The 20,933-nt window shown below is 35.0% G+C and overlaps 1 protein-coding gene, 1 long non-coding RNA gene and 2 other non-coding genes across 4 annotated transcripts in view; 1 reads left to right on the top strand and 3 right to left on the bottom strand.

Annotated features, from left to right (window-relative positions):
- LOC119872603 overlaps positions 1–18,824 on the bottom strand; it is a 30,075-nt gene extending 11,251 nt beyond the window's left edge. The window contains exons 1-3 of the long non-coding RNA XR_005362578.1: positions 18,264–18,824; positions 17,716–17,891; positions 16,308–16,542 (exon numbers count right to left, since the gene is read on the bottom strand). This is a non-coding gene — a long non-coding RNA (uncharacterized LOC119872603). The remainder of the gene's footprint in view (positions 1–16,307; positions 16,543–17,715; positions 17,892–18,263) is intronic.
- The window catches only part of MIB1 (MIB E3 ubiquitin protein ligase 1), a 136,886-nt gene that overhangs the window by 79,774 nt on the left and 36,179 nt on the right, over positions 1–20,933 (top strand). Inside the window, exon 12 of the mRNA XM_038543674.1 lies at positions 5,315–5,466. Coding sequence (XP_038399602.1) covers positions 5,315–5,466 — 152 coding nt within the window. The remainder of the gene's footprint in view (positions 1–5,314; positions 5,467–20,933) is intronic.
- MIR133A (microRNA mir-133a) lies at positions 12,961–13,047 on the bottom strand. The gene has a single exon (NR_049420.1). It is a non-coding gene; the product is annotated as a microRNA mir-133a (primary transcript).
- On the bottom strand, positions 16,099–16,157 carry MIR1-2 (microRNA mir-1-2). Its single transcript, NR_049344.1, has one exon. It is a non-coding gene; the product is annotated as a microRNA mir-1-2 (primary transcript).

Here is a 20,933-nt window from a genome sequence, read left to right as displayed (position 1 = left end):
TTTGCTGAATTTCTGCATGAGTTCTAGCAATTTTGAGGTGGAATCTTGGGTTTTCCCCATAGAATATTATGTCATCTGTGAAGAGTGTGAGTTTGACTTTTTCTTTGCCAGTTGACATGTCTTTTATTCCTTTTTGTTGTCTGGTTGCTGAGGCTAGGACTTCTAGTACTATGTTGAACGGCAGTGGTAATAATGGACATCCCTTTTATGTTCCTGACCTTAGGGGAACAGCTCTCAGTTTTTCCCCATTGAGAATAATGTTCACTATGGGCTTTTCATATATGGCTTTTATGATACTGAGATATGTTCCCTCTGTCTCTTCACTGTGAAGAGTTTTAATCAAGAAAGGATGCTGTACTTTGTCACATGCTTTTTCTGCAGCTATTGAGAAGATCATATGGTTCTTATTCTTTCTTTTATTAAAAAAAAGTATATCACACTGATTTATTTGTGGATTTTAAGCCACCCTTGCAGCTAAGGAATAAATCCCATTTGGTCATGGTGAATAATCTTTTTAATGTACCATTAGATCCTATTGACTAGTATTTTGGGGAGAATTTTTGCATCCATGTTCATCAGGAATATTGGTCTGTAATTCTTTTTGGTGAGATCTTTATCTGGTTTTGGGATCAAGTAATGCTGGCCTCATAGAAAGAGTTTGGAAGTTTTCCATCCATTTCTATTTTTTGAAACAGCTTCAGAAACATAACAATTCTTTAATGTTTGGTAGAATTCCCCTGGGAAGCCATCCGGCCCTAGACTCTTGTTTGTTGGGAGATTTTTGATTATTGCATCAATTTCCTTGCTGATTATGGGTCAGTTCAGGTTTTCTATTTCTTCCTGTTCCAGTTTTGGCAGTTTATAGGTCTCTAGGATGCATCCATTTCTTCCAGATTGCCAAATTTGTTGGCATACCGTTGCTCATAATACGTTCTTATAATTGTTTGTATTTCTTTGGTGTTGGTTGTGATCTCTTTCATTCATGATTTTATTTATTTGGATCCTTTCTCTTTTCTTTTTGGTAAGTCTGGCCAGTGTTTTATTGATCTTATTAATTCTTTCAGAGAACCAGTTCCTAGTTTCGTTTATCTGTTCTACTGTTCTGTCAGTTTCTATTTCATTGAGTTCTGCTCTAATCTTTAATTCTCTTCTCTTGCTGAGTTTACGCTTTGTTTGCTGTTCTTTCCCCAGCTCCTTTAGGTGTAAGGTTAGGTTGTGTATTTGAAACCTTTCTTTTTTTCTTGAGAGAGGCTTGTATTAATGTATACTTTCCTCTTAGGACCATCTTTGCTGGATCTCAAAGGTTTTGAACAGTTCTGTTTTCATTTTCATTTGTTTCTATGAATTTAAAAAATTCTTTAATTTCCTGGTTGACCCATTCATTCTTCAGTAGGATGTTCTTTAGTTTCCATGTATTTGAGTTCTTTCTAAATTTCCTCTTGTGATTGAGTTCCAGTTTCAAAGTATTATGATATGAAAATATGCAGGAAACGATCCCAGTCTTTTGTTACTGGTTGAGACCTGACTTGTGATCTAGGATGTGATCTATTCTGGAAAGTGTTCCATGTGCACTCGGGAAGGATGTGTATTCTGCTTTAGGACGAAATGCTCTGAATATATCTCTGAACTTCATCTGGTCCAGTGTGTCATTCAAAGCCCTTGTTTCCTTGTTGAATTTCTGTTTAGATGATCTGTCCACTGCAATGAATGGGGTGTTAAAGTCTCATACTATTGTTGTATTATTATCAATGTGTTTCTTTAGTTTTGTTATTAATTGGTTTATATAATTGGCTGCTCCCCTGTTAGGGACATAAATATTTACAATTGTTAGATCTTCTTGTTGGATAAACCCTTTTAACAATGTCCTTCCTTATCTCTTATTAGTCTTTGGTTTAAAATCTCATTTTTCTGATTTAACAATTGCCACCACAGTTCTTTTTTTTTTTTTTTTTTAATGTCTATTAGCATGATAAATGGTTTTCTGCTTCCTCACTTTCAATCTGGAGATGTCTTTGGATCTAAAATAAGTCTCTTGCAGATAGCATATCGATGGGTCTTGCTTTTTAATCCAATCTTATGGCCTATGCCTTTTGATTGAGGCGTTTACTCCATTTATATTCAGAGTAATTATTGAAAGAGATGAAATCATTTAGGGCCATTGTTATTACCTGTAAAGTCACTGCTTCTGTATATCGTCTCTGTTGCTTTCTGGTCTTTGTTACTTTTGAGGGCTCTCTTCGTTTATTTTATTTATTTATTTATTTATTTTTAATAAAATCTTTTTTTTTTTTTAACTTTTTTTTAAAATTTTTATTTATTTATGATAGTCACACAGAGAGAGAGAGGGGCAGAGACACAGGCAGAGGGAGAAGCAGGCTCCATGCACCGGAAGCCCGACGTGGGATTCGATCCCGGGTCTCCAGGATCACGCCCCGGGCCAAAGGCAGGCGCTAAACCGCTGCGCCACCCAGGGATCCTGCTCTCTTCGTTTAAAGGATCCCTTTTAATATATCTTGCAGGGCTGGTTTAGTGATCACAAATTTTTTTAGTTTCTGTCCCAAAAGCTTTTTATCTCTCCTATTTTGAATGATATCCTAGCTGGATAAAGTATTCTTGGCTACATGTTTTTTCATTTAGCACCCTGAATATATCATGCCAGTCTTTTCTGGCCTGCCAGGTCTCTGTGGATAAGTCTTCTGCCAGTCTAATGTTTCTATCCTTGTAGGTTATGGACCTCTTGTCCTGAACTGCTTTCAGGATTTTCTCTTTATTTCTGAGATTTGCAAGTTTCACTATAGTTGTTGACCTATTTTTATTGATTTTAAAGGAGGTTCTCTGTGCCTCCTGGACTTGAATGCCTCTTTCCTTCCTCAGATTAGGGAACTTCTCCACTATAATTTTCTCCAGTATACCTTCTGCCTCCCCTTTCCTCTTCTTTTGGGATCCCAATTATTCTAATGTTATGTTGGTTTATGGTATCACTTATCTATCAAATTCTGTACTGATTCTGTTTCTGTCCATCCCATTCATCCTGTGTTTGTCTCCCACCCCCATCCCCACCCCCACCCTAGTGTAGTTGTACTGCCCTTGATAGGGATCCAGGCTAAGTAATGTGCTCTGATTGCTCTAGGTGGCTTTTGTACCCTGAAGGCTTTCCCCATCACTTTATTTTTTTTTTAAAGATTTATTTATTTATTTATGATAGACATGGAGAGAGGGAGAGGCAGAGACACAGGCAGAGGGAGAAGCAGGCTCCATGCCGGGAGCCCGACGTGGGACTCGATCCCAGGACTCCAGGATCGCGCCCTGGGCCAAAGGCAGGCACTAAACCGCTGAGCCGCTGAGCCACCCAGGGATCCCCTCCCCATCACTTTAGAAGATAAGAATGAAAATGGGCCTTCCAGTCTCCAGCCTTGGAGCCCAGAGCTCCCAGCCCCAGTCCTCATTGTGCCCTCAAGGAAAAGCAGCCAGTCACTCCTGTCTGCTTGGTCTCTGGCCACACTGTTCACCCAGCCTGTGACTGAGAGTTTCTATCTCAGGCATATGACCCTCTTTTGAGTCTCCAAACCCTGCAGACTTCTGTAGGGGGTTCTCATGGAGGTTCTGCTGCTTGCTGGGTCCCTGCTCAGGGAATGGTTGCCTGACTGTGCTGTGGTACGTGGTTTATGGCATCCCCGAGCTGAGATCCGACTCCTGGGGTCTCTGATGTCAACTGGCTTCTCCGCTCTGATGCCTGGGAAACTCTTCTGCACTCAGGCACCTCCAGTCTTCCTGTGACCCTGATGATCCTGAGACCACAGTGTCCCACCTAGGATTCCATCCTTTGCCACCTAAACACCTTTCAGGCCAGGACATCCCTCAATGGAGCAGACATCTAGATGTTCTCATTTTGTGCTGTTATATCACTTTCCGATGCTGGCTGCCAAGATAGACCACCAAGGTCTATATATAAGCGATATATGTCTTCCCATATATAGCCTTGGATTTAACCTCCTACCTTGAAGAAAGTGGTCGATTTTCTATATGTAGAGTTGCAGCTATTCTTTTCTTAGATCTCTGGTTGAGTTGGCAAATGTTCAGAATAATTTGATAGGTGTCTGTCTGAATTCCTGGAACCTGAGGAAGCTAAGGTCTCCTATTCCTCTCTTGTCTTGGACTCCTCCACCTTCTTGGACTCCTCTAGTAATACCTAATTTTTGAGGCGAGAGTCACCTAAGAGATAATTCCTATCCACAGTCTTAGCAACCAGATGGATTAGATTGGATTGGTATCAGAGAAGCAATGAAGAAATAAAATAGGAGCAATAGGACTGAGGATTTGAGAACTGAAAGAATTGGAGATTTTGTTCAGCTAGATGGTTATTGGAGATTGATATTTCTGAGGTACGGCATTTTGGAACTGGCATGGTTTAGAATTTAAAGCCTCTAAGTGGATTATAGAATTGGGGGGGTGGTGGAGGAGGAATTAGAGGGTGTTAATCTGTTGAAGGAGAGAGAATTTATACCTGTTGATTGTTTTTGGTCTGAAATGGGAGATAGTCATTTGTTGAGAGTGAATGTGGAGTAGTAAGTCTACAAAAGATCATTGAGAAGAGTGATAAATGTTTGGAATAGCTACTGTGGGGACAAGAAGGAAGGACAGATCAGGGCTTATAGAAGCTTATTCCAGCCATATTAAGAGCCTATCTCAAGTTGAAGACTGAATTTTTAGTGACATTAGACAGGAGGCTTGAGAGTGCCTGATTGGATTGAATTTGGGTTAGGAATTTGTTATGAGGGCCCTGGGATCATGACTCGAACCAAAGGCAGATGCTTAACTGACTGAGCCACCCAGGTGCCCCATCCCCTACAGATTCTAAATGTGCAGCCAAGGTTGAAAACTATTGATTTTTAATTCATTGCTCTAGGGCCCCAAGACTGGTATAGGTTTGTTTTGAAATTTTAGGGCATAACAGTTCTAATAGGAATATGGTGTAGTAGGAATGAATTTTGGGGGCAGCTTTTTTCACTTCATTAATTTTTGTAATTAGCTAAATCATATTTGAGCATGTTTTGAATTTTATTTTTCCTTTTCTTTGGTAGGCTACAACATGTTTATTGTATTCTAGATTGAGTATGAGTTTATTTACTATAATGAGGCTAACATTTCTTGCCTGCATCTTAAAATTTAACACTGGATGTTTTATTAAAGGTTTTTGGATATGGCTTCTGTTTAGTAGTTAAGTGTGTATATATATATATATATATATATATATTAATATTGCATGTGATGTTTGGTGCAAGAACTAATGAATGTCTCTTCAAATTAAAAAAAGGATTCTGAAGGGGATACTCCTCTTCATGATGCAATAAGTAAGAAACGTGATGACATTCTGGCAGTTCTTCTAGAAGCTGGAGCAGATGTTACCATTACAAACAATAATGGATTTAATGCTCTACACCATGCTGCACTAAGAGGAAATCCCAGGTAAAGATCACATCTTTTACTATTTTATATGCAGTTTAAAAATAGTTTCCTAGTACTGGTTCTCTTTCTGATACTGATGAGGAAATAATGGCTTATTTTAGTATTTTATAAATCATTTTAAAGGCTGTGAAAGTTATGTCTTCACTAAATAGATTAGTTTTATTTATTTTTTTATTAAATTAATACAAGAATTATGAGGTGACTTTGAAATATATTAAATATGGTTATAAAGTATCAAGAATACTTATATTTAAAGATTTAATTAAAATACATTCCTTTTTGAAGTTTCTTTCCTTTTTTTTTTTTTTTAAGACTTTATTTATTCATGAGAGACACACGGGTGGTGGGGGGTGGACAGAGGCACAGGCAGACGGAGAAGCAGGCTCCATGTAGGGAGCCTGATGTGGGACTTGACCCTGGGACTCCAGGATCATGCCCTGGGCCAAAGGCAGGGGCTAAACCCCTGAGCCACACAGGGATCCCTGAGGTTTTATGTTTCTTTTTCTTTTTTTTTTTAAAGATTTATTTATTTGTGATAGACAGAGAGAGAGAGAGAGAGCCAGAGACATAGGAGGAGGGAGAAGCAGGCTCCATGCTGGGAGCCTGACGTGGGACTCGATCCCGGGACTCCAGGATCGTGCCCTGGGCCAAAGACAGGCGCTAAACCGCTGAGCCACCCAGGGATCCCTGAGGTTTATGTTTCTTAAAGATCATTCTCACTGTGTCCTTTCATCTTATGTTATCCATTTACATGTTTTATTTTGTTTTTTTTGTTTTGTTTTTTTTTTTGAAGTAGGCTCTATGCCCAGTGTGGTGCCCAACTTGGGGCTTGAACTCAAGACCCCGAGATCAAGACCTGAGTTGAAGTGAAGAGTCAGGCACTTACCGACTGGGCCCTCCCCAGCCACCCCATTATTTTTTTTAACTTGTGGCTAAATAATTAAGTACCTAATTCCTTATTAATAATATAATTATATAATCTTCTAGTGTAGTAATTCCCCAGCTGTTAACAATAGTGTTAGTCCACTAAAAAGCAGTATCTGCTGGGTATAGTTTGAGAAAAGCTTCTGGGAAATCAAAGAACTTTAAGGATCTGCAAAGTCTCACAGAACAAGAAAACTTAGTTTTTTTTTTAATCTAGAGCTTTCTGTGAATAATAAATGCTTAACTCTTGAGAAGCATTTTAGAAAATTCTGTATTAGATGTCTTCTGTTTATAGTTGAATTAAGTCTGCGTATCTTGACTGAGGGAGCTAGCAGTTCACTCTGAAGTTTACTTAGTTTAATCTATCCTGAATTCTTTTTTTAAAAGTGAGATATAATTGACATATGGTATTGTTAGTTTCAATTGCATAATATAATGATTTGATACATGAGTATGTTATGAAATGATTGGTTAACATCCTTCACCTTCACCACATGTGATTACAAATAATTTTTCTTGTGATCAGAACTTATAAGATTTACTCACTTATCAACTTTGAAATATACAGTACAATATTAGCTATATTACATCCCCATACATTCTTGTCCTCTGGTTCCATATTGCATTTTTATATCGTGTATTGTAGTTTTTGCTATTTTTTAGCTTCTTAGGATCACCACTAGAGGGTGAGCACAGAGAACAAAAGGATTTTCCTGCTATTGCTTGTTGATGCCCCTAAAAATGGGTACATAATGTGGGAGGAAATAAATGACCATATTTTAGATTGTGTCTTGATTTGTTTTCCAAATTATAAATATTTGAACACTTCATACTTTTTGGCATTGTGAAGGTGACAAAATAGTATTATATGTTTCCTGCCTCTCAGACGATGATGATAGCACTTACCCAGGCAAGGCCTCTACTAAATGGTTTACATGCATTATCTCCTTTAATCCTTTCAACAGCTTTTTGAGGCAGGTGTTAATATCCTCTTTTTATAGAAAAGAATATGAAGCTTATAAAGAGATGAATTTACTTATTCAAGATCACATAGCTGACTTATGAAGCAGCTAGAAGTTGAGCAAGAATCTGACTTTTTTTTTTTAAGATTTTATTTATTAAAAAAAAAAAAAAAAAAGAAAAAAAAAAGATTTTATTTATTTAGGGGCACCTGTGTGGCTCAGTGGTTGAGCATCTGCCTTTGGCTCAGGTTGTGGTCCCGGGGTCCTGGGATCGAGTTCCACATCGGGCTTCCCACAGGGAGCCTACTTTACTTCTCTCTTTGCCTGTGTCTCTGCCTCTCTCTCTGTGTCTTTCATGAATAAATAAATAAAATCTTTTTTTTTATTCATGAGAGAAGCAGGCTCCCTGTGCGGATCCCGTGACTCCAGAGTCACTCCCTGGGCCAGAGGGAGGCGCACAACCGCTGAGCCATACAGGCGTCCCAAGAATCTGACTTAATAATAGCTCTTAGGGGCACCTGGGTGGCTTAGTTGGTTAAGTGTCTGACTCTTGATCTCTGTTCACGTCTTGATCTCAGGGTCGTGAGTTCAACTCTGTGTGGAACTGCACACTGGGCATGGAGCCTACTTAAAAAAGAAAAAAGAATAATAGCTCTTAACTTTCTTGTATTATTTTTTCTGAACTATGGTCTGTATTATGGTTTCAAGACAAACACATGGACAATGAATGAATGATTTAATTGTACATGATGTACATCCATCATTCCCCTTGCTGCCTCTTTGTTTAGGATTATCTTTGACTACTCTCTCACTAATTCTTCTAGTTAGTTATCAAATTCCATTAATTCTACTAGCCTTTTTTCCAGTCTATTCTATGCTTCCTATTCCCGTTGTTGCTAATCTAATTACTCACCACTTTTACTAAAACTATTATAGTATCTTTCTAATTGTTCTTTCTGATTTTAGTCTTATCTCTGATTTAACTTTCATACAGTTACCAACTTACATTCTAAAGGCATAGGTATAACGGCTCCTCTCCCCTGTTCCCAAATCTTTAGTTGCTTCCTGTTGTACATAGAATAAAATTTGTACACCTTGGACTTGGCTTTCATACTTACTTGTGGTGTGTCTTAAGCCTGTCTTTCTAACTTTATCTCCCATTAATTAAATTCCCTCTTCTTACTTTGCTCTTTAGCTATATGCTGTTCCCATTTTCTAAAATATTTTGTCTGTTTTCTTCTTTTATTTAAGCATTTTCTTTTGTCAGGATGCTCTTAATCCTCTTTCCTTCTTGATTTTGACTGTCTTTTTTTTCAGAGCTCCTAGATCTCATCAATGGAATCATTTTCTATTTGCCCTATACTTCTTTTTTCTTATTTTGCTGCACTTTCTATCTGTGGTATCTGTGGTATTTCTATGTTTCTTTCTGTTAAAATTGTGGGCACTCCTATTCATCTGTATCTCCCACAATGCTTTGTGATACGGATTTGTTAAATGTTAGTCTTAATTTGACAGTCAAGACAGTGCTAGATATAAGATGTTATATGACTAGTTACAGATTCTGTAGAGAAACTGTTAGGCGCTCAAACAGCAATTATTTCAAATTAGAATAGTCAAAAGAGATTTTATTTGGACGCCTGGGTGGCTCAGATGGTTAAGTGTCTGCCTTCAGCTTGGGTCATGATCTCAGGGTCCTGGGATCAAGCCCCATGTCAGGCTCCCTGCTCAGTAGGGAGTCTGCTTTTTCCTCTCCCTCTGCCCCTCCTCCTGCTCGTGCCCTCTCCCCACCCTCAAATAAGTAAATGAAATCTTTTTTTAAAAGAGAGAGATTTTATTGAAGGAATTTAGCTTATATTAAATCAAAAAGTTTAAGATAAACTGAAAATTGAAGAGTTTAGGAAATGAGTAACTTTTAAATATTTTGAATTATTTCACTTTGCTGGGAATAGGGGTAGTATATTTAATAATGCTAATAAAACTATACAAAGAGGAGAGAGGATACTAGTTACATTTCTTCACTTCTTGCATATATCTTGAGAATTCCTCTGAAAATTTATAATGGTGATTCTTTCAATTAAATAATTGGTGTCAGGTAGCATTAAAAAAAAGGGAAAAAAGCCATTTTTATTCTGCAGCAAAGTGGTGGTTTAATTAAAGCTACATAACTGTTTTTTATTTCTGTTTCCTTAAGACATTTTATGCAGTTGTAATGTTAGATTACCAGGTAAAGAGTGGGATTTTAATTGGACACTAAAGAGTACCGGAAGATGATACAACTTCTATATCAATTGAAATTGCAAATTGAGATCGTTTTGAGTTCTCTTTTTATCAGATTTTTTTTTCTCAAAATATGCTTTTCTTTCTTTGTACTGATCAGTGTTGTCAAAAAACAGAAAGAATCATTTTTGGTCTACTCAGAATTTTTTTAGAAAGTCTTGGCCTTAACACTTATTTGAGAAAACCAGATATAGTTCATTTATTATTTCTGGAACCTGATAAAACTAGCATTTTTGAAAAAATATTAGATATGATTAATATGTGCCAACATTTTCCCCTTTGTAAGCACTTTTTAATTCATATAACTTTTTAAAAAACTCCTATAACTTAATCTGTTAACTTGGATTGTAACATTTTAATTTGTTCTTTGTAATCTTTGTTTTAAACTACAGTTATACTTCCTTAGTATACTTGGCTTAATTGTTGAACTTCATGTATAGTCCATTTTAATTGCAATTCATGGTACTTCAGTTAGTGTAATTTTTAGCTAATTTTGAGGTTTTTCTTTTATTAGAATACACATATATTATTTCTACAGAAAATCATTTACATCATTGTGAATGTAACTTAATATCAGCACATTTACTTACAATTATTTCAATTTATTATGGTTTGCAATATGGAAAAGTTTCCAAAATTTATATATACATGTGTATATACGTGGAACTCAAGTAGCATTCTATTTCTTAGCTTTGCCATTAGTAAGCAGTAATAATTTTTCAGCAATAAGTTAACACAGTAGAGTTATTTATTGGTTGTACTTTTTAAAAAGAAAATATAATTTCCCTGGTTTTCAAAAAATATGTCTAGATGTCCAGTATTTTTGAAGAATATACTTTGAAATCTAGATTTCAAAATCTCAAATCAATGCAGATTCTGGATTTCAAAGCTGATCTTAATGTTTCCTCATGGTATAACAGTAAATGAAATACAGACATTAAGAAAGTTACAAAGCCATTTCTTTTCTTTCAGAATTGTGGGAGACAATGTAAGCTTTTCATTCTGAGACACTGAGTATGTTAGTATCATGGTTTATAAAATTTGGAGCATTTAGAATAGCAGTTACAATATATCTTAATACAGTTTTTTTTTTTAATTTCAGAAATCTTAACCAAGGACCATGCTTTTTCTTATTTTTAGTATTTAGAGATACTTTCCCTAGACTTTAGTTATATTGCCTTTAAAAAAAAAGATTTTATTTATTCATGAGAGACAGAGAGAGAGAGAGAGTGAGAGAAGCAAAGATACAGGCAGAGGGAGAAGCAGGCTCTGTGCAGGGAACCCAATGTGGGACCCCATCATCACACCCTGGGCCGAAGGCAGGCGCCAAACCGCTGAGCCACCCAGGGATCCCCCTATATTACCTTTGTTTGTAATATGTGAAATTTCACCTTTTTTGTAACAGGTGAAATTTCAGTTTTAAATGAAGAGCAGGAAGCATTTCTGTTGTTGAAAATGAAAATTAATTTCTTTGGATTAGCATTAATTGGCACATTACTTAGATACTTTCTGTGAGGATGTTGATTTTTGACTGTCCTTAGGTTTTTAGATCTCCTTTAGAGGCATGAAAATAAATTAGTGGTATTCTCTGCAGAACTGGCCAAAAACCAGCCAAGTATTTTGGAGATACTGATATTAGATAGATATTTTGGAGGTATTGTTAACAGTATTATAATGTAACCTCATGTAGTGTTATTCACAAATTTTTCTTTAATATAAATTTTCTTTAGTATAAATATAAACTTTTCGTTAAAGTAAAACTTATATTAATATAAGTTTTTCTTTAATATAATTTTTACAAAAGTAACAGGAAAATATGAGTGAACCACATGATGTGATATACTTGTGTTTTTAGGTTAGTGCTAAGATAACTTCACAGGCATTTTTTATGTGCTTATTCCCACAAAAGGACATACTAAATCTCACTGAATATGAGAACAACTCATATTTTTCCATTTAGAATGTATGATATACCTTTAACTTTTTAAATTCTGAAATAAAGCCTGGTAAATGAGACTATGTTGAATATATGAAGATTTGATAATCCAGGCCATATCTTTGTGTTTAGTGTTTTTCTTTTCTTATAAACTCTGAACATGCTGAGTGCTGTATATAAAAAGTAGCTGAGTGTATTAAATGATACTATACTTATAGTGTGTCCAGTTTCTCTTATATGTGCCATGCATCCACTCTTCAAACATGATGTGCTTTATTAATGTGACTAATTGAACTGTGATTAATATGAGCATGAAGGCTTAATAACTTGAATGAAGTGATAAGATTTATTTCTATATATACTTTCCTTTGCCTACGTCCTTTTAAGGGGTGATCTTCACTTTGAAGTAGAGGAGTGCTCTATTGAAGGTTATTTGAACATTATATTTTTAAACTACTACTTGGTGGCAGTAACTCCCCATTAATTACTGAAATGCTTGTTTCCATGTGTTAAAGAACATTATATCACCTGTAGTTGTATTGCAGGCAGTAAGAAAAATAGAAGAATGTTGGATACCTTGTAAATTTTTTTCTCTCCACTGAGAGAGGAGGCTTATGTGCATATATATATATTTGCAAAGGACAAAGAAGACAGTGAGGAGAGTCACAGGATGTTATTATTAGAAGAGGTCTTCATCTTACAAATAAGGAAACAAGTATTGAGAGGTGGAATACCTACATCGTAAAAAGCAGTGACACTTAGCGTTTCCTTTCTTTTCTGAAGGGTAAAAATTTTTGTTTTCGGGTTGGAAGAACTAGAAACTGTTTCAGTCTCTCCATAAGATATTCTGTAGAATCATTCATTTCCTTTTTCACCTTATCTATCAATATTCAGGTAAATAGCAGTAAAATTAAATGCTAATCCTGGGATCATGACCCAACATTTCTAGAGTATTATATTTAATGTTATATTTTTCTTTAATTTAAAATCTGTACATGTCCATGTGAACTGAACCACACTGTGGTGTTCCCTTTATGGTTTCACGTAGGTTTTGGGCGACCTTCCCAAATATTTTCTTCCTTTGAAGGAAATGTGTTTGTTTCTTTTTATTATGCAGCATAGGCTACATTTCATTACCATTTCTTTTTTGAAGGATAAAAAAATGTAATACCGAGACTGTAAATAAGTAAAAATATTTTATTTGCAATCCTTAAGTCATCTACACATTTTTCATAAAACCTTTTATAAACATTGTTAACCACTATGGTTCTCCCAAGGAGAATTAACAGTAACAAATTATTTGATTTAAACCACAGCCTGAATAATTTAAATAAGCTGAAATTAGTCAACATGTGATGAAATTCATAAATGGAAACGTTGGCTGTCCTGTAGTAATCAATGCATAGCTACAGCTGGTTGAAGGGGACCAAATCCATTGAAGAGGCGATTTGGTTCCATTTTACCAGCTCTAGCAAAGCATTGCAGTGCTGCTAGTTTGGGATACAAAAGAATTGAAATGCTCTTTATTTGTACAGTTATGGTTATGGACTTTCTACAAATATTAGAGACAGTACTCTTTAGTCATTACATATAAACTTTTCTATTTTGAGACACTTTTCCTACTATTTCCCACTTGAACAGAGTAGAAGTCTGTGCATGTTAACATTTTGTTGTCGCATTAAGGAATTATCAATGTATACCTTTGCATAATTCTTAAATGTAGATTAATAATCTGTTTTAAAACCAACAGCATTTAAAGGAACAAACAGACCTTAATGTATTTCAATGTACTATTTTGTATTTATCGTTAGGTGGTAAACCAAGCAAGTATGCTAATAGGTTAGGGAAGAGTACTGGTAGTGCTACCTTTCTTCCCACTGCTCCTTTATTTAGTATTATATTTGAGGACTGATAGCAAGTTGCTGACAGGGAGGGGGTGGAGGAATATGAGTGGCCTTAAGAAAGTACCTCTGCCCTTTGGTTTATAAATAGATCACATGTGTATTTGGTGTATTGCTTGGACTTCTGTTGAAAGGAACTACCACACATACCAGCTTTTTTCTTTGTTTTTGCTAATGTAGTGTTACTAATCATAGGTTAGTATATTAACCTTTTTTTAAGGTCTATTTTCCTGACTGAATTCTCCAGCATTTTGGGTACAGATTGCCCAGTTCCTTCCATTATCAGCTTAATAATGCATGGACTTGTGGTGCATAGCTATAATCAGTGAATTTGAGTATTAAAATCTACATGAGTAATATTTTAAAAGTAAGTACAGCAAATTTTTGTTATAATGTGGTTTTAGTGTTGTGTTTCAGTATCAGGGATACTGTTTCAGTATCAGGAAGGGATATCTTTTGAAATATAAAGATATTTTGCAAAAATAAAAGTTTGAGATATTATAGTTTGCCTATAAAGTAAGAACTTTGAAAAATAAAGAAACATTTATTGTTTTGAAGTAAATGAGGAGAAGGTCAACAGTAATTTAGGCAATATTCAGACAGTTCTCATATTAAGTATATTCTGCATCTGTTGGTTGGTAAGTATGCTGCTGGTGAAATTAATGTAACTACAATTCTTTCCATTTATTCTAATAGAAATGAAACAGGTGTTAAATTGCCTGGACTTAAGTGCTGAAGATAGCAATAAAACTGGCTTCTATTTTTACTAGTTATATGGGAGCTGTTTAGCAGATCCAGTTGCTCAAGTGTGCTTTTGGATGACAGTTCAGTTTCATATACTGGCCATATCGGGGCAAGGAGAGGCCATGGAAAAAAAATAGTACAGCATTTGATAATGTCAGCATCTGTTATCCCTGTCAGAGAGACAGTTGAAATGTTTGAGTTACACCAGTGTCAGCAGATGCCCAGAGTTTACTATGTACTCAGTTAAAAATGAACAGCTGATCTAAGTGATGGATGTGACATTTTAGAATGATTGAAAATACTCAGATATGTTCATTTAACTTGTAGGCACTAGAATCAGTATATAATTTTGCTTCTTAAAATGAATAACAGATGTTGTCATTTCATTTTCTGAGGATTATGTACTCTTAACATGATAGCAGTGAGATTCTTTGTCACCAGGATGTTTTAAAGTAATTATTAAACATTTTTATTGTGCCTATAAAATAATGAATATAATTGTTCTACAATTTTACAATGTTCTATAATTTTATAATGTTATAAAACATGAGTATAGTAATGCCTTTTGAGTTGTTTTGTAGAGGAACCTGTACTTTTGAGATACATATTTTCAGTGATAACCATAGTTAACCTTAGGGACATTCTGTTCAACTTGGGACACATAAAAATTGTCAAATATCATTATGCTCTTTATACATGTCTGAATATTACAGTTGAAATAATACTTGTAATAAGGAATGATTAGAGTATATGAATATTAGTATTTCTTTTTTTCTAAATCTGTCATAGTAGCTTGAAACAGGTACTGCTTGTAAAGTATTGCCAGTAGCTTTATTATTTATGAGTTTTATTAAGTATATATTATACAAAATAAATTTTGTGTAAGATACAAAAAAAGTATTTTGGTATCTCCAACACACTACAAATAGTGGGTGGGCCTATCATGTTTGTCAAAATTGAATCGCTATTGCCCAGTACCAGTGAAAGATGATTATTCTGTCTGTGTAAATTGATTTCTTAACTATAGCATTTTCATTTTATGTACTGCTTTGGAGAAAGCAAATTCAAGAATAATATAATAAACTAATTTCTTTTAAATATTTGGCAATCTGTTAGCAATGTGCCCTGTTAACCTACAACTGAGGCCCAGAATTTTGTCATTTTTCATGCATAAATCTTTGTTTTAAGTACTAACAGCATTTAAAACAAAGACTGGGCTAAGGACCTAATTAACTTGAGGACAACACCACTTTTTATTTTTGAAGAGTAGAATGTTACTTAAAAGATAGTCTTTTCGAATTACAACTATGATAGCTTTCAAAACAGAAAGCCTAAAACAACAAACAAAACTTGCTTCAGAAATTCTTCTGTTAGCAGACTAAATTTATTAAACTATGAAGAACAGTTGTTAAAATGTAATGATATCAGTTTTTGTTATATTTTAATCTTAACAAATCAGTTGATCCTACTAATATGATATATTTCAATTAAGATCAATTTGTAGAGACAGAAAATAGGTCATGTGTATCCCTTCCTCTTTTGTTCTGGTAATACTAGCTTCTTCTCTGTATTCAAATTGTAGTCATGTAAGTACTTAATTTAAAAATGTAAAACAATAGTATATTTTAAACTTAAAAGATTTAAAAAGAGTTTCATGATAATTTTGATAATTTTTAATCTCCTTAGTTAAACTTTTTTCTCTTCACAAAGTAGAAATCTTTGCAGCATTTAGTTTCCATCTAAAAGTAGTAGGTACATTTTTGTGGTGTATCGCCAAAGGTCATTTCTTAGATATTAGGTTAATTTACAGTCATTCACATAGGAAGAAGCAAAGGCTTATTTTAGCTGCAGTGTAGTTCCCTCCTGGCAGTTTATTGCCTACCAAAAATACATACTTCTTTACATTCCATAGCATTGTATGTTCATATGGGTACATAAAGAAGTATGTACTCTGAGTAGGTTTTACTAAGTTGTTAGCTGTAGAAACATGAAATATTTTATTTTTCCCATTTGTTAGTAAAACATACAGCTTACTGATTCAGAACAGTGGTAGATCATTTGCAGAGACTACCAAAGACTAAACTATAACAGATTTACCTGAAGCATGGCATTAGTGCCATTTGTGGCTCCTCGTTCTTGGTGGACACAGACACTTCTAAACACTAACCAGTTATCTGTTGAACTTTGTCCTGGTCTGGTTGTTTTTGCCAGAGATTCATAAAATCAGTGGAGTTTTTACAGAATATATTTCAGAAACTTGTAAGATCAGCCTAGTGTTTCTTCATAGTCTTCAGAGCGAATTTCTTCTTATTTTGTAGTTTGCTTCTAGATCCTACAAGTAGATAGTAATGAACTCAGTGCATATTCTTTTTACAGACTATATATCTTACCAAAACTTAACCAATTAACCAATTAGTACTTCTTCTGATATTGTGTCTAAAGTTGAAAGAAAAAAAAAAGTAAAGTTGAAAGAACAAGGAGAAAAACTAGATCTTTTTAGAGTGTGAGTGAACTGAATTTTTAAAGATGATGAATTATTTTTTTAAAGGTCACAGATAAGGAATTCATGATTATTTGAAAACTTCTTTGTCCTTCCTTTGTCTTAATTAGTTACTTAACTGAACTTTGCATTTTGGTGCTTTTGTTTGGGTTGAATACACATTCAAATAGTTGGATAAATATGTAATTTGGGGGAGTTGGGTTCTTTTGATTATTATTATTTTTTAATATAAAGGATAACTACCAAGATAGTCAACTTTTCTAAAGTCTCACTGAAAAGAACTGAAAGGTGTTAGCCTATGAGCACGGGGGTTTGAGCTTGATCATTTAGCTTGATAAGACATTATAGTTGGTGAGTTGCCTTTAACTTTTCTGGTATTAAGAGGTTAATTTAAAAGAACACCGTAAGAAATGTTCATATTTAGGAAAGGAGAAAACACAACGGCAAGGAAAGTAGAATTTCTGCAGCCTGTAATAAAAAGTTAGTGCAGTTCATAGAGAGCAAATCAGAACGTAGCAGTAGAAGGCCCAGCACTACAGCAGTTTCAGCAATGCAGCATTAGGGTAACTTACCATGCACATTCTGATTTATTTTGTGACCAACTTAAAGTTAGCTTTAAAAATTATTTTGTAATCTGCCAAGTCTCTTGGTTGACTAAACCTTGAAATAGACAGTTAATAGTTTTTAAAAGGTAGCATACTTTGGGAGCAGAGTGTGATTTACTAAGGATGCAAAATCATCATTTAATCTGAAACAAGAAAGACTAACTCCTTAATGATGTCAGTGACAATAATGGATTTATGCATTTTTGAGATCAAGAATTATCTGCCAAGATACTTGAATAACATTCCTTTTTACGCTATATAAGCTGTTTACTTGAACTATGAAATTAGGTAATGCCCAGATAGACTTTAACAATAAAAGCATTTATCACATCAGTAATTGGTAAGCATGCAGAAAGTCATAAGCATCCTTAAAAGTGCAGGCCTTGTGGTGCTCTATTACCTGTAAGCTTAGTGCCATGCAGCATTTGCAGGAGGAAGAAAGATAATGACCTAGATAATCACATCAGCAGCAGCCATCTCCTCTTGATTGTTCCTTCACTCTATTCGCTGATTCAGCACTTCTTTCCATGAGCCGAGGGAAGCAAGGGGACCGTATCAGTGAATACAGAACCTCACCTTTTAAGATACATTTGAAAAACAAATGAACAAACAAAAACAAATAAGCCATCTTTTTCCTCTCCCTTCCCTTCACCTTAAAAAAATAAAAATGAATGAAATTTGGCTATTTGACTTGGAAGATCCTATTACCAGTATTGCACAGATACGAGTACCTTGTATCTGCTGTACAGAAAGTTAAACCACCAAGGAGGGTTGATATAATGGCCAAGAAAATGAACCTCACTTATTTTTCAGATGAAATGCTTCAGAAGAGGGGAGAAAGTTGTAGAGGAAGTTAATTTTATAATCCAAAAAAGACAGACAAAAACCAAAACACACCTCACTCCCCCCAAGTAACTGTAAACATTCACCCTATTTTCCTTTGCCCACCAGAATACATTGGGTTCTTCTGACTTCTCAGGAAATATTCTGTATCTTTCTTGCTGTGAAGTTGTTTTTTTGATTTTTTTGGTTTTTGGTTTTTAGTTTCCAGGATTAATTGGTAGATCTGTATTGAAGCCACCTTGTCATATCCAGAGGTCAAGTCTGCAAGCAAGGTCAGGACTTCCACATGGTCACTACAGAGGTTAACTTATATTCTTCTCTCAGTGGCCACAGGCTAAACTGTTACAGCTTTATAGGCAGCTAAGCATTTGAAACATGCACTCCCAGGCAAACAGGCTCTCTTGTGCCTCTCTCTTCCCTGACCATATTTAGTCAACCATAGCAAAAAATAGTCTCTCAGCTGTCGATTGTCGATCCAAAAGCTGAGGAAGCCTCTATCTTGCTTTCTGCCTATTGATTGTTCATCCTGCGGTCCACAACACTGCTTTGCCATTTGTTCTGCCTTTTTTTTTTTTTTTTTTTTTAAAGCACTGCCAAATAAAGCGGTCTCTCATGTTTCCACTTGCATTTCCCAGATTTTCACTGAGCTTGCGCTGAGACTAGGAAAGCCTGATGCAGCTGTCACTATACTTAGAAGCACTGCAGAGAAAAAAAGAAGAGGAAAAATATTACCCTGGCTAGTTGCAAGACAGTCTTTAGACAGACCTGGAACAAGTAAAATCCTTCTGTTGCCAAAATATATTTCATAACCTATTTTTTGTTGGTAAATATATTATGAATGATGGTATTTTACATAACTAAAGGCCTGAAGATATTTTGCAGGGTTATCTTTAGAGCTAGTTGTTGCTAAACATGCTTTTTAAATTTAAGAAATAATATTTGAATGGAAAATATGTAGAAATGGTAAATAGAACCTGTGTATTAAAGATGGAAAGAAATCATTAAGGAAGAAAAGAGTAGTATGTAAATGAAATCTTGGAAAAATGCTACTTAAAACTTTTAATTTAGTGTCAGTTTCAGTTAATTTTTTGTAGTGCTTAGATGAGAAACAGGGTCTAGAATGCTTTTAAGTAATCATGTACTTTTATATTGAAACTGTATTTACATACAGAGCTATTAAAATGCACTTTTATTAATTCTATTTCATTTTTAAATGTGAAGTATTTTTTCCTTCCTTTGACATTGCCATTCCTTTTAAATTTTCTGAAATAACATTTAGGCATGATCCTTTCTACTTTACCAGAGACTGAAATTAGTCATTAATCTAATCTGTAATGTTGCCACATAATAGTAAATGCTTCAAAGGAAAAATACTTTTGCTCTAAATTTTTATAGCATATTCACAATAAATTGTAATGTTGAAATTTGCTTTTTTTTTTTTTAACTAAGGAGAAAAGAATATTATTACATCAAATCTAACGTACTTACGGAGATACAGTTTTAGGATTTTACAAACCTAAAAATGCCCAAGAACAAACAAACAGGTTTCTTTCCTAAACCAAACCTATACCTTGTTCTTACTTGTTCTTAATTCAAATACAGTATTCTGGTAAGTACTGATTCAGTTAAAAATTAAGAAAAACTGTTACCAGTTTTTTAAGCTCATTCTCCTACGAGGGAAGTTTGTCCCTGACATTCTTTTTGTCTTTAGCATTTAATACCATAGCAGGTGAATTATTTTGGATGGCTATTTTAAAGCAGTGCTTCTGTAGACATTTGGCAGTTTTGAAAAGCCAGCTTTCCTAGATATTGGAATACTTTTACACATATTGTGAGATGATACATGTCTCAGATTAAGATAGGTTAATTTTCAGGTTTCTAAATCACCTCATTATTTCCTAAAACCATTTTGTAGCAGTGAAAGGTTGTTGTTTTGTTTTTAAAGCAAACACATGAAGTGCTGGGCACTTTTCTAAGCCCTTTTCAATTTTCACAGTAACTTCTTTGAGATAAGATCTATGATTCTTCTCATGTTTTATAGATGAAGAAACCGAGGCATCACAATTAAGTAACCTACTCAAGTCACCAGCCATTTAGTTTGCTAATGCCAGAATTTGAACCCAAATAGTTTGGCTTCAGACTTTAAGCTCTTTACCACAACAGTATGCTGCTGCTCTTGTTTTTAATAATGAAACAAACCAGTTAGGGAATTACCTACCATTCTCGGGGGCTTGAGAGTATACCAAAAATGTAATAGGCTGCTAATGCCTCCATTATATTCAGAAAAATGATCGTTTCTTCTTTCGTTCCAGTTAACAGAACTTTGAGCTCCTTTTACTAGGCATACAAAGGGGATATAAAGATAATTAAAATGGGACCCTGGCCTATAACATAGGAGAAATAGGAACTGACTGGTCATTTAAGAGATAATTTTGGTTGTCTTTAGTATCAGAATACTTGAGTATTCAGCTATACAACTCTTCTGCAGCTTGAATTATTGTATATCTCTTTCATTTTGAGCTAAATTCTGCTACATTACTAAATTTCCACTTAATGAAATTAAGCTAAATTAATGAGTTTTTTTTAAAGATTTTATTTATTCATAGAGACAGAGAGGGAGAGAGGCGCAGAGACACAGGCAGAGGGAGAAGCAGGTTCCATTCAGGGAGCCTGACGTGGGACTCGATCCAGCTCGATCCAGGGTCTCCAGGATCACGCTCCGGGCTGCAGGCGGTGCTAAACCGCTGCGCCACCTGGGCTGCCCATTAATGAGCT

This window comes from Canis lupus, chromosome 7 (assembly GCF_011100685.1).
Source record: "Canis lupus familiaris isolate Mischka breed German Shepherd chromosome 7, alternate assembly UU_Cfam_GSD_1.0, whole genome shotgun sequence".
NCBI classification, from domain to species: Eukaryota; Metazoa; Chordata; class Mammalia; order Carnivora; family Canidae; genus Canis; species Canis lupus.
This window is presented reverse-complemented; position numbering and strand designations above follow the sequence as displayed.